The sequence below is a fragment of the Macaca fascicularis genome, chromosome 2 (genome assembly GCF_037993035.2).
Source record: "Macaca fascicularis isolate 582-1 chromosome 2, T2T-MFA8v1.1".
NCBI lineage: Eukaryota > Metazoa > Chordata > Mammalia > Primates > Cercopithecidae > Macaca > Macaca fascicularis.
This window is the reverse complement of record NC_088376.1, coordinates 12,689,848-12,704,700: the sequence shown is the minus strand read 5'-3', so window position 1 is coordinate 12,704,700 and position 14,853 is coordinate 12,689,848. Positions and strand designations below refer to the sequence as shown.

The 14,853-nt window shown below is 38.7% G+C and overlaps 1 protein-coding gene across 48 annotated transcripts in view; it reads left to right on the top strand.

Moving 5' to 3' along the window:
• The window catches only part of ARPP21 (cAMP regulated phosphoprotein 21), a 157,427-nt gene that overhangs the window by 101,125 nt on the left and 41,449 nt on the right, over positions 1-14,853 (top strand). For all 48 annotated transcript variants that reach the window (XM_074030826.1, XM_005545490.5, XM_074030824.1 and 45 more), the window contains 2 exons: positions 131-391; positions 4,658-4,784. In XM_074030826.1, coding sequence (XP_073886927.1) covers positions 131-391; positions 4,658-4,784 — 388 coding nt within the window. The remainder of the gene's footprint in view (positions 1-130; positions 392-4,657; positions 4,785-14,853) is intronic.

Genomic DNA, 14,853 nt, shown 5'->3' with positions numbered 1-14,853 from the left:
ATTTTTTCCAAATTGTACTTCCTGTCTCTCCCACAACTCCAAGAATATGTCCTGTGTGTCTGCCTCAGAGTGCCTCTTTTATTACCAAGCTGATCCTGCAAATTCCCTCATTCATTTCCATGACTTGCAGCGAGACGACGTGGCAACACAGTTTGGCCAGATGACCCTGAGCCGGCAGTCCTCGGGGGAGACTCCTGAACCCCCATCAGGTCCTGTCTACCCATCCTCCCTTATGCCACAGCCGACCCAGCAGCACAGCTATGTCATCGCTTCTACAGGCCAGCAGCTTCCTACAGGAGGATTTTCAGGCTCTGGCCCTCCCATCTCCCAGCAGGTCCTCCAGCCCCCTGCCTCACCACAGGGATTTGTGCAACAGCCTCCGCCTGCACAGGTAGGTGTGCTTCCTCATGCCTGTGACCTACAGCTGATTTCTCATGCATTTTGACCTTTATCTTTCTATGTAGAATATAACCAGATTCAATTCCTCCTCCCTTTCTAGTCTATATTAATATTCCTCACCAACAGGAAGTAGTGTATTTTTTCATGCATCAGTTGTTTGAAGTTATAGGGCTCAGAAAGTGAGTTGAATGAAACTGATCCAAGTGCCCATGAAAACCACAGGGGAATATCCCATTTTCCAGGCTGCTGGTACAGGGACCATAAGAAAGCATTCTCTCCCATGTGATATCCTGCTCAGGGGATTGCCCCGGAAGGAAAAGCCATGGGGAAGGGAAAGGTCTGCACCTGAGGGACTTTCAACACTCTCTTGCTGCTGCTCCAAAACTGTGTTCTTTCCTTTCTTATCAATTCACAAGCATTTTCTGGGGCTAATCTGCTGCTCCAGGCAGGAGCTCCTCTATGAATATAAAGGAGGAAGGTAAGCTGATATCCATGGTCCTTTTCTCTCCCTAAGGGGAAGCACAGCTCACACGTCTCTCACAGGTAGCCATTAATCATATTTAATTGACTTGAGCATGTAAGACACCACAGATCACTGATTTTTACTGTCTTCTCAAAGACTGATTATGTGTTACTGTTCACCACCAAACATCTCTGGTGCTCTCTTGGGTATCCCTTGCAGAATATTAGAAGTGATTACTGTCAAGATATAAAATGCACAGAGGCATTTTCTGGTCCATTTTCAAGGCACACAGATCCCAAGAAAATTTCATCCTAATTATGAAGTATTGCATGGGAAGAGCTGTTTAAAGTGCAATGTCACCTTCGTATCATTTGTTTCACTGCCTTAACATCTTGAATAAATTATTTTCTTTTCAAGCCACACAAAACCCTCTACCATGAAATAATTGTCACTAAATTGTTCATTTTATTTTGAGTGATTAATTAATAGTTCCTCTTCAGTTGCCTTCTCTGTAATATTTCTTCACAAGTGGGATCTTAAAAGATGTGTAAAATAAGTTTAAGTTACAGGAGGAAGGGCTTCATTAATGTATTCATACTTTTACCAATAAATTAATAACTTCAAACTTAATTATTGGGAAAAAATAATTTAGCTCTTTTGGCCTAAAAAGTATTTAAGTGTCCTTACTAATTTCTGCTGTCAAACAAAATGTAAGCAGAATGTTTAATTAAAGATCTTTAAATAAATAAATAAATAAATAAAATTTAGCCAGGCTTGGTGGCTCAGACCTTTAACTCCAGCACTTTGAGGGGCAAAAGAACTACTTGAGCCTGGGAGTTTGAGACCATCCTGGACAGTACAGGGAGACTTCATCTCTGCAAAAAAATTTTAAAAATATAGCTGGGTATGGTGGCACATTCTTGTGGTCCCACCTATTTAGGAGGCTGAGGTGGGAGAATCGCTTGAGCCTGGGATGTCAAGGCTGCAATGAGCCGTGATGATGTCTCCGCACTCCAGCCTACGAAACAATGCAGGACCCTATCTCAAGAAATGAAATAAATGAATAAATGAATAAATAAATAAATAAATATTTTAATAGGAAAGTCTTTCTTCACGGAAGGGATTTCAATATTAATCCGCTGCAGAAACAAAAGCAATTCATAACCCCTGTTGTGTCTGTGACAGAAATACTTTCATTCCTTCTTTAATGAGTTTTATGAAAGATAGAAAGAGAGGGAGACAAAACAGGTGTCCATGGTTCATAATCAGTCTAGACATTTAGGAAATTCTTTTTGAAGAATCACAGATAAAGGTATAGGCTATAACCCATTGTAACTTTCAATTTAGTAAACATTTTAAAATCTGATTACCCAACTATGGAACAATGAAAATAACTTAGTTCAGATTCAGCCCACAACAATATGTGGAAATATGTTAAATTTCTGCAGAAAATGAATCTATTTAATAAATGTAAAGTTCGATTTCATCTGACTCATCATGTATGCTTTCTAAATGCCCGCTGGAAAGGTGAAGTGAAAAGCACATGGACAAGACAAAGAGGGATTTGAAGAAGGGAAATGGGAGAAGTGCCTATTTCTTATAGTTTCTTCTTTCTTTTCTCTTCGAATCCACTCATTTTTGGATTCTCCATATTTTAACATGATTGGTTGAAAATACACATTTTCATCCTTTGAGGCTATTCTTACTCCTTTCTCCCTTCACCTCTCTCCTTTCAAACCTTTCATACTGATCTTTTAAAAGATTGCCATTAACCTGGCTTTCTTTCCATCCTCTCTGAGAGAGGATAAGGATAAACCAAGAGCTTATTTGCTTCATCCGGTTGGGGATCATCATTCCTAAGAGCTGACCAAAGCGCCACCTTGGAGTGGCGCTGGATACAAGTAGCCAAATCTCTAGCACAGCTTGCAAAGGTATCACAGAAGCTATGTCTGGAAAAAGAACAGTAACAAAACAAACAACAACAAAAGTTGAGCTTAAAATTTTTTCCATGCAGTTGTACTTTTATTGTAACCATTAGTGCTCATCACAAACATGTGTAAGTATAAATTCCTTCATCCCTGAGGATATTTTATGTTTTATATCAAACATAAGAAAGGAGATCAAGGAATAGCTATCACATTCATGAGCTTACATTTAATCAAGACACAGTCTTTTCTAAAGGAGCAAAATGCTATTTCCTAAAAAACACACAAATATAAATGCTGACAAATAAATTAGATAATAGTTGTTCTTATTTTTAATATGGGTAGGCATCTGATGCATTTTGCTAGTCATCTTTAACAGCACCAGAATTTGCCGGAGCATAGCTAAATGCCATTATTACTCCAGAATTATTTGTTTTTTATTGTTATAAGCTGCCTGACAAAAAAAGAGAAGTAGTAAGAGCAAATCACTATAAGCAATGTGTACAATAACTTAGTTACCAGATACTGACCCAAGATTACTTTAGAATCATCCAGCCTCTTGCCCTTGAATATCCATATGTTATGTAGCCACAGTTATAATTCATCATGATTCCATGAAATTACAGAGCTACAGGTTCATACAGATTAAGTTATATTTTGTTCCCACTTTATCCTCAGGCAGTAAAATATGGTACATACGTTTCAACAGCAATATTGAAATAGAAAAGTGTTTCCTATTTGATCTGAGCAAATCAGAAAACAAAATAACCATGAAAATCACAGTTCTCAAATAATTGGCTTGTAATTTTATTCTATGTATATTACGTTTGTCGGCGGTCTACCGGGATACCTCAGTTGTCGTTTTAGAGAATATGATAGGCAAAATCTCAGAAGCGCAGAGATGGAAAATAATTAACAAGATTAATAAGAAAGTGACCTTAATATAAATGAACTGAGCCAGGCAAAGAAGTCTATCAGATCAGGAAACATTTCATTTGGATCATGATTAAATAGTCAGAATACTTTCATTCCTTCTCAGTCATAAGAAAGTTAAGAAAGTAGCATAAACCATATTTTTTAAATCATATTTCCCCTTTTAGATTGAACAGACTTTTTTGAATAGTGGTATGTACCAATCATTCTGCAATGTGCTTTGAGAGACTGCTATATTTCATAATTGCATTCCTTGCTCCTTTTAGGCTACAGATCAGCAGTTTTCATGTTTCACCCCGGTTTCCATTAGAAAAACAACTCAAGTTAGATATAATCTTTTAAATGTAGTTTTTTGTTTTTGATCATAACTGTTTCACTCTCTCTTGTTTCATCTAAAAAACACAAAAGTCTTGTTTTAAAACAACCATTGTAGGATCACGACTAGGTCAGCAATTGAGCAGGATTTATCACAGATGGCTCATCTCTGCTCCATATGGCTGGGGTGACTTGACTAGGGCTACACTCATATGCCTGGAACTGGAGGATAACCAGTCAATTGGGGGTACCTGTGTTCCCCACATGGCCTCTTTCTGCAGCAGAATAGTCTGGACTTCTTTGTCTTTTGGCTGGGGTCCCTGCCTGCAGATGTGGAAGCTGCAAGTCTTCTTTAGGATCAGGCTTGAAAGTCTCAGACGTCATTTCTGCCTCGTGGCATTGGTAAAAGAAAGTCACAGAACCAGCTCAGATTTAAGGTTTGGGAAATGGATTTTGCCTCTTTACGGGAGAAGTAGCAGGCCCATACACATAGGCATAGGAGAAGTTTGTGGTGGCCATCTTCACAACCTACCACAATTATAAGATGAAAACATATTTTATGTTTAAAAATTTACATTATCTACGATCTCATTCTCTGCTTTCTTCCTCCTTTCTTCCACAGATGCCTGTATATTATTATCCATCTGGTCAGTACCCTACCTCAACCACGCAACAGTACCGGCCCATGGCCTCGGTTCAGTACAATGCTCAGAGGAGTCAGCAGATGCCACAGGCAGCACAGCAAGCAGGTACTCGGAATCTGTTTCCATTTTCTTCTCAACCCAGTTATTTTTGCTGGTGAATCTTGTACTCTTTAGATGAGTGTCCAAACTTGGCAATTTAAATCAGCACATTTCCTCTACCCAGAGAAGATAACAAAGCATTTGATTGACTCTATGTGGAAAAGTAGTAGGTGCAAGAAGGTGAAGCATATGTCAGACTAGCATCCCTGGCATGCATGCTAAACAGCCTCCATAAATTATTTTTTGATCCTGCTTCTGTCAAAGCAGGAAGTCAACCACATCCGTACCTTTCTAGTTCATATTTTCTTTTAATTTTTTTTTTTCTTTTCAATTCGAAGAGAGTGCTTCCCCTGTTCTTAAGGCTAGGGAACCAAATTAGGTCGTTTCAATATCGTGCTAAAAGATACTGCCTTTAGGAGAAGGCTACTGACTATGCGGCGTGTCTCAGTGGAACTCTGACTCCATGGTTCACTTTCATGATGGCCACACGCCTCCTGCCCAGAGCCCGGCAGCCGCTGTGCAGTGGGAAGGGGGGCCGATACACTGTACGAGAGTGAGTAGCAGGTCTCACAGTGAACCGGTCTCTTTCCCTACTGTGTCACACTCCTAATGGAACGCCGCCACCCAGAGAGCAGCAGGAACCCGGCAGGGCTGAGGGATCGTGCTAGGGAGAGGTTTGTGTCACTCCTGCCGGCCAAACTGCAAGAAAAACTGCTAATTGTCACGCTGAAGACCGCCTGACGGGGAGACTCCGCCTTGCGTAAGTAGGTCACGTAAAGAGCACGTGCTCCTTGCTGCTGCTCGGAGATGCCTGCTCCGTGATCTGATTTCTGCACTGAATCTATGTTATGCGTATGGAATGTATACAGATCCATGTATGTAATATATACACAATGTGTACCATTTTTATAAGCTATAAAAAAAGGGCAGTTCTTGCCAAGGATTCGCACCAATCACGGACACCCGAAGAATACTAATGCTGACACTGCTAGTAGCCTGTCTGATTGGAGAAAGAATTAAATTCCCCTGTATTGTGGATGGCTGCATGTTCTTTGGTTTATCTCATGGCCTAATTAAAGTCTGTGGGAGAAGAATTAGAGAAACCTGTATCTTCCAGCCAGATTTTGTCTTGTTTCAGCACTGTATTAGTTTGGGGAAGAATATATTTGACCTCTGAATTGACTTCAGACTTTTACAGTGTCTTGAGGACACTGTAAGGTTTCAAATAACTATTTATTTTAAGAAAATCACTTGGCAATATTTTCTCTGATTTGGGGAAAATGTTATTATCTTTATCATTTTGGTGGTCACTGTGCTATCGGTTTAGATACCTGCTGTAGAAATGTGCTGCTTGCATTCTGGACTATCTTATTTTATGCTAATGTTAATTAAAGAGTTAATTTACCATCTTGAGTATCCTGGTGTAGAGGCTATGGGGAAGTTTTCTTCTTGGTTTCCAATGCCTTTAGAAGAAGAAAGATGCAGATATCTAATTATAATGATTTTTATTAAGTTTGGTGCCATTGTGTGGCAACTTTAAAAGAGATTATTTCAGTCTTGTGGTAGAGTGTCATCATGCAAAGAAATGCAGTTACAAAATGTGCTGGAATCCACTAAACCCATAAACTCTAGATCTATGGGAGGGGATGAGAAAGTTAGATGAATATGATAACTGGGCAACAGAATTAGATTTCAAAAGAGTTTAGGTCTCCCCTACTGACTTCTACATTGCTTTTTCTCCTCTTCACTAACTTCATTAGCGATGTCAAAACAAGAGACAATATATGAGACATTTTTTACTCTTTAATAAAACACGATGGGAGAATTTAGGGATGTGGAAACACTCTCCCCCATTCAGTTAGAGACCTAACTGGCTCCAACTACATTCCATGGCAACCTGGTGGCTTTGGTTGGTCACATTCTCCCACATCACCACAAAAATGGCACCCCCAAGGCGAGATAATGACACTGTAATGAGAAGAGTGCACTCTAGAGCAGCATCAAACTCAATAGAGAAGCAAGGCAGTGCCTAGGGTGTCAAGGAAGTGAGTGCCAGGTAATGTGGCCTGTACAGGGTGAGGAGGTGAGAAAAGTGAAATGATCATATATAGTATTGTCCCCAGAAATGATGGCATTAGTATACACATGCAGACTGAGACCTTTGGGCTCTTAGTTTTTGTGGCCACCACACTGGATACCTGGTCTAAAATCCCAACACAGTTTCCACCACAGTGATGAATGTACCCACTATTTGGGAAAGCAGATGGTGTTCCCTGACCTTACACAGAATCGCTTCTGCTAATAAAATCCAAGTAACCAGTCCACACAGTGGCTCTTTGAGAGTGCACAGAGACTCTGAGTCCTACAGCTGGGAGGCCTTTTTTTGAGCCTAGGGAGGCTAATAGAAACTTTCCAAATGGACATGGCAGTCATTTGTGAGAGCAACTCTATGTGGATGGACTATCTCATAGAGGAAAGAGCCTCTTCAGATAACTACACAAGTTATATTTTCTGGAGGAACTAGAAGATAAGCCTTCTCCATCTTTAAGTCAAACTATGGGCTATCAGCATGTCACCCTCCCACAGTGATGTTTTGGCTTGTTCTTCCTCCTGCCTCCTGCAGCTGTGTGTCTTGGGATCTGACCCTCTTCCATCTCATCTGATACTGACACCAGATTGTGTCATAACATCGTCAGGTATCATGTGGTTAAATATTAGAGTGAGACAGAATTATGTCAGTTAAAGCTAAATGAGATTTTAATCTGAATTTGCTTCTTGGCACTGTTCTTAACCCTTATTTAATTGCAGTAAAAAGCCTCTCTTCCTTCTCCTACATTCTTGCCAGAATTGCAATCTCTGTCAGTTACTATATCTTTCCTAGCACTTAAAACTCTACACAGTGAATTTTTGTAAAGTGAACTGGACACTATACTGTTGATTAAATAGGACACCTGAGTTCCCCTGTGGCACAGTAGGGAGACATAAGTTCTTTATCCTGGTGATTTTGTACTCTTCATCCGATCAGCACATGGTAAAAGGTTCTAAACATGTGGAAGAGGAGCCTATGTTGGTGGTGATTATAAATAAAGAGTACTAACGTTGGGGCCCGGTGTGGTGGCGTACACCTGTAATCTCAGCACTTTGGGAGGCTGAGACAGGTGGAACACCTGAGGTCAGGAGCTCGAGACCAGCCTGACCAACATGGTGAAACCCCATCTCTACTAAAAAAAATACAAAAATTAGCCGGGCATGGTGACGGTTGCCATAATCCCAACTACTTGGGGAGGCTGAGGCAGGAGAATCACTTGAACCTGGGAGGCGGAAGTGACAGTAAGCCGAGATCACGCCATTGCACTCCAAATCCAGCCTGGGCAACAGAGCAAGACTCCATCTAAAAATAAAAAAAAAAAAGGAACACTAATGTTGAGAAAGTTTAGAGAAATCCAATGGTAGAGTTGCAAAATGATATTTGGAATTTGTAACTATATTTGTGAGAAAAAAAAAAACCTTCCATTTATAAATATCTCCAACAGAAGAATTTGTTTATTGCCAATCTGGCATTATCAGATACCTCCAATAGTGGGGAGACAGTTTTCTTTCTGAGGGAATTATTGATAGCCCAAGTCTGTGCAGAAGAGCAGTTATCAGGACAGGTGCACTGCCTCATCAGCCAGGCATGGTGGTACTTTCCAGTAGTCCTAGAAACTTGGAGGAGTACAACATCACCGGGATAAAGAACTTATGTCTCCCTCCTCTGCCTCAGGGGAACTCAGATGTCCTATTTAATCAATAGTATAGTGTCCAGTTCACATTATAAAAATTCATTGTGTAGAGTTTTAAGTCCTGAGGTGAGAGGATTGCTTGAGCCTTGGAGGTTGAGACTGCTGTGAGCCATGATCATGCCATTGCACCCCAGCCTAGATGACAGAGCAAAGTCCTATCAAAAAAGAAAAAGAATGAAAGAATGAAAGAAAGAGGGGGGGAGGGAAGGAGGGAAGGAGGAAGGGAGGGAGGGAAAGAAAGAAGCAAGGAAGGAAGGAAGGAAGGAAGGAAGGAAGGAAGGAAGGAAGGAGAAAGAAAGAAAGAAAGGGAAGGAGGGAGGAAGAAGAGAGAGAGAAAGAAAGTAAAGAAAGAAGGAAGGAAGGAAGGAAGAGAAAGGAAGGAAGGAAGGAAGGAAGGTAGGAAGGAAGGAAGGAAGGAAGGAAGGAAGGAAGGAAGGAAGGAAGGAAGGACGGAAGGAAGGAAGGAAGGAAGAAAAAAGGGAAGGAAGGAAGAGAGAGAGAGAAAGGAAGAAAGAAAGAGGAAAGAAAATCAGTTATCAGGTTATGACTTGTTTATAAAAGGACTATAGTTTTAAAATCATTCTATCTTTGAAAGACTTGGAAGTGAGAATATCTTAACTGAAAACAGAGTTTCTCAATGTTCAGATATTGAAATGAAGTGCTGATGAACAAATGTTTCATTCCTTAATGTTTTAAGTTTATTTCAGTAGTTAGCTATCATGACATTTTTTAGTTAGTACCTGTGTTGCTATAGTTTTATTCTTGTTGAGAAACATATTTAAGGCCAAAAAATATTGGCAATTATCACATCTCCCATTGATTCGGGATGTCTAGTGGGCTAGTTTAATCACTACCACAAGTTTACAAGGGAAATATAGCGTTCCTTCTTTACAGATAGGTGAAACTATTCCTCAGTGAAGTAAAATAAATTATCCTGGGTCTCAAGGTTAACTGTGTAGGGAAAAGCACCCCCAGACATGACTGGTTTTAAGCCCATGTGGTAAGCATTTTATTGGAACACCTTAAACATAGTTACCAGTTTTGCCTTTATATGCTAACATGGATGATCGTATAAAAACTGGCATATGGGAAATAAACCAGCATGCCCATGTTATAGAGGCAGGTAATATTAAGTTAATTGTTCAAGTACACAGGTTGACCTAAAAGCAGAAAATGTAAGAGCCTTTGTCTTCTGCCTCCCCACTGAGCTTGGGGTTCCATATTACTTTGCAGAGCTGGTCAATAACAACAAATGGCAGAGAGCAGCTGAGACATTTACATTCAAATCACACATTAGAAAGGAAAAGAAAACAAAAAAGAGTTTCTCTTAGATGGTTTCCAACTCCAAATTTCCTTTGAAGTTTGACTTAAAAAGAGAAGTCCTGTGTGTGTTCTTAAATGGGAATTGGGGGAAGAATTTTGGTTTAGTATCAGAGTAACACTAGCCTCATAAAATGAATAGGAAAGTGTTCCTTCCCTTTCTACTTTTGGAAAGAGATTGTATAAAATTGGTGCTAAATCTTCTTTAAATGTTTGTTAGAATTCTCCAATAAAACCATTTGACCCTGGAGATTTTCAGAAACATTTTTTAGCCTTGTTTTTTAAGATAGTCTCTGGAGATTTTATATTATGAGTTAATTTTTTATGATTATAGTATTCAGATTATATATTTCATGTTTGTTTAGTTTGGGTAGTTTGTGATCATTAAGGTCTTGGCCCATTTCTTCTAAGTTGCTGAATTTAGGAGTATAAAATTGATAGTTTTATTTCTTTACTATCTTTTCATAGCTTCAGGATATGTTGTGATATCCTGTTTCATTCCTGATACAGATGGTTTTTAACTTCTCTCTTTTCATTTTTGTCAGTCTTGCTAGATTTATCAATTTTATTGATCTTTTCCAAGAACTAGCTCTCTGTTTCATTGATTTTTCTCTATTGTTTCAGCTTCAATATCATTGATTACTGACTTATCCTTATTATTTTATTATTTTCTTCCTTCTGTTAATTTTAGGTTTATTTTGCTTTTTTTGGTGATTTCTTAAGATAAGAAGATTTTTTATTTGAGATTTTTTCTTTTTTAATGTAAATATTTAATGCTATAAATTTCCCTTTCAGTCTCGCTTTAGCTGTGTCCCACAGATTTTGATATGCTGTATTTTCATTTTCATTCATTTGTATATTTTTAAATTTTCTTTGAAACCTCATCTTTGACCGGTGGATTATTTAGAGGTGTGTTTCTTAATGCCCCAGTGTTTAGAGATTTTCCTTTTGTCTTCCTGTTATTGATTCTTGATTGATTCTATTACAGTTAAATAACATATTCTGTATGATTTCAGTTCTTATAAAATTTTTCAGGTGGTTTTATGACCTAGGAAATAGCCTATTTAGGGGAATGTTCCATAAGCACTTGAAAACACTGGGTATTCTGTAGTTGTTGGGTGGAATATTCTATATATATCAGCCAGATCAGGTTGGTTTCTTTTGTTGTTCAGGTCTTCCATATTTTTTCTGTTTTTATGTTTACAGTTCCATCAGTTGCTGAGAGGGGGACATTCACAACCCCACCATAAAACTTTCTAAGGCCCTGGAATGAATTTTAAGGCAAAAGTTGCCTCCAGTGTCCCTGACATGCAAGGACAGAGGAGGGATTTAGTTTTTCAGAGGATGCTATCTTTTAGTTCCTTTTGCAATTGAATAAGAAATATTTCATCACCTAAAAAAATGTTAAGGTTTCGTAAAAATAGTCTGGAAGGTAAAAGTCCTGTGAACAGTGAGTGGGCTTTGGGTGAGTTTGAGTTGTTCCTATAAGCTGCTGCCTGCATCTCTCGCTTGCCAGGCTTTCAGCCTTGTGGTTTAGTGCCAGTAATGTTACTTTAGGTCTAGGTAGAAGAGTTATGAAGATGACCGTTTACAAAGGACAGTTCAACAATTCTGCCTTCCTAAGAAATCAGGAGGGTCTCTATTCTTGAATGCCGTGAAGATAGAACAGTACGAAATCAAGACAGCTACATAGCAGAGTAAAAAGGGTGAAAAAGATCATGAGGGAACCTTAAGTTAAATTAAACTATAACTGCAGCAAATCATTTGGTATGGATTTTGAAACTGTAGAGATGTGTCTCACCTCTGCTTTAGAAAAGGCCTTTTCTCTTCTACCCTCCCCTACTCCCAACTCTCTACTGAATGATTCATTTTGGGTAAAAAACAGTTTCATAGAGCATTTTCCATTAAAATGTTTTACTTTTGAAATTACAGTTCAGGAGGAAGCCATGAAAAAAGAAATCCTAAAAATGCATAGTATTGCAAAACCCCATGCAGCTCTTATGGGGCCTTCTTATGGTGATTAATGTACCTCTGTTCTGTGTGAGTAAGTAAGTGATGCTCCAATTCTTGCAGTAGTAGAGTTGGAATTTCTCATGGAAGACAATAGTGGAAGTCTTTGAAATTTTTTGGAATGTCTTTACTCACTCTTTTCACTTACATTTAAGATAAACCTCTCTGTGGACTTTCCCTTACAGTCTGCTCAACAGCCAGAATGAGATATGACTACTATGAATATAAATGGAGTTTAAATACTTAATTTTTCTAAATGAGGAAATTGACACTAGAAGGCCAGTCTCCTGTCCAATGCAGTCTCTCTTGTCCGAGTCAGAGAGGGGCTTCTGCTACTTTAGCACTTACAGATTTAATAACAGATACAGATTTCAGAAACTCAGCAAGCTTATTCAGTCTGACAAAGTCTGACTTGTCAGAGTCTACTCTGCCTATGTGAACTCAAAAGCATCTAATACCTGCAACTTGAAAAGAGAGCACACTGTCCAGGAAGGTCTGCTTTTCCCTGTTCTCTTTTTTTTTTTTTTTTTTTTTTTTTTTTTTGAAACAGACAACCTACAGAATGGGAGAAAATTTTTGCAATCTACTCATCTGACAAAGGGCTAATATCCAGAACCTACAAAGAACTCAAACAAATTTACAAGAAAAAAACAAACAACCCCATCAAAAAGTGGGCAAAGGACATGAGCAGACATTTCTCAAAAGAAGACATTCATACAGCCAACAGACACATGAAAAAATGCTCATCATCACTGGCCATCAGAGAAATGCAAATCAAAACCACAATGAGATACCATCTCACACCAGTTAGAATGGCAATCATTAAAAAGTCAGGAAACAACAGGTGCTGGAGAGGATGTGGAGAAATAGGAACACTTTTACACTGTTGGTGGGATTGTAAACTAGTTCAACCATTATGGAAAACAGTATGGCGATTCCTCAAGGATCTAGAACTAGATGTACCATATGACCCAGCCATCCCATTACTGGGGATATACCCAAAGGATTATAAATTATGCTGCTATAAAGACACATGCACACGTATGTTTATTGCAGCACTATTCACAATAGCAAAGACTTGGAATCAACCCAAATGTCCATCAGTGACAGATTGGATTAAGAAAATGTGGCACATATACACCATGGAATACTATGCAGCCATAAAAAAGGATGAGTTTGAGTCCTTTGTAGGGACTTGGATGCAGCTGGAATCCATCATTCTTAGCAAACTATCACAAGAACAGAAAACCAAACACCGCATGTTCTCACTCATAGGTGGGAACTGAACAATGAGATCACTCGGACTCAGGAAGGGGAACATCACACACCGGGGCCTATCATGGGGAGGGGGGAGGGGGGAGGGATTGCACTGGGAGTTATACCTGATGTAAATGACGAGTTGATGGGTGCAGCACAGCAACATGGCACAAGTATACATATGTAACAAACCTGCACGTTATGCACATGTACCCTACAACTTAAAGTATAATAATAATAAATAAACTAAAAAAAAAAAAAAAAAAAAAAAAAAAGAAAAGAGAGCACACAAACAAGAGAAAACAGTAACTCAGTAATTTGGAAATATGTTATTACCTATCCCCACTCATAAGAAAAGAAGTAAAGATTCTCCAACTCTCAGAGTATGATCTTTTCCTTCCCAGATAGAGCAGGTGGAAATGAGCCTTTACAACAGCCCTCTTGTTTGTTCAACTAATCGGGGAAGCTAATGATGGATGCAGATAAATCAGGTTGCAATGAACTAAAAATACATGCAAATAAAAGACATAGGAAAGAATGGTGAGGGAAGAGGAAACCTGGTCAGGTCAGGTCTTATTTGTTTTATTTTGCTGACTGACTGTGATAACGGTATCAATCAGGAATCTGCAGACAGCACTCTGACCTTTTGGATCTAGATGCCATTGAATCAATCCTGTGTTCTATATCTGAGGAAACTATATGTGTTTAAAGAGTTCTTTGGTGAAGAATTGTGAAGTTGGAGGGGGTCAGCCTGTCAGAAGTACAAACTTTAAAATAGGCCAGTTTTTGTTTCCCTCTGGAGCAAAAATTCAAAATGCCTTTCAACTCTTTAGTTATAGTTATTCAATTCCCTCTAGCACTTCTGTACACAAATCAACTCTAAGCCTCTGAACATTTGTAAAATCATCTTGCAAATGCTATCCCCAAGCCCTCTCATGGGAGATGAGAAGGTTACTGTAACCAGGCTCCTCAAACTTTAATGTGCATGGAAACCCAGATCTTGTTAAAATGCATTTCAATGCAGAAGTTCTGGAATGTCTTGAGATTCTACATTTTTAGCAAACTCCCAGGTGATGCTGGTGCTTCTGGTCTACTGTTTTGAAAGCAATGCAATACATAGTACATTTTTATTCATGGCCAGTTCATATACAAGCTGTTGCAAAGGGAGGGGACCTACCTAAATTCATTGTTTTATTTTACATTATTTGTATTAGGCACAATTCTAATATTTCATAGTCAACATATCTAATCTTGTGAATTACAGCTAGTATTTAGAATTAATATGCTAAGGTTTACAAATCCAAATTTTAAGAAACCATATGAATATAATATGATTCCATGGTATAGTGGACACTCATAAAAGAATGAATAATGTGTGTACCTATTTTCACTTTGGTATGGCAGGAGGTGAATATGTGTGTGTGAGAGAGAGAGAGAGATAGAGAGAGAGAAATAATTTTCATTTTAGCCAGATCTCTTGGTGGTTTATTTTTCCCTTGTGGAAAATATGGTGCTTCAGGTAAAGTTGTTGTGTGAATACTTAAAAGTCTAAAACAGAAATCTCTCAACCATCTAATTCAAGTATAAATAAGAGCAAAACCGTGATTAAATATTATGAAATCAAATAGAATGACAGCCTGACAAATCAATTCATGTCAACATATGAATATACACATTTTGTGTTTCAAAGTTCAAACACCCAAGGA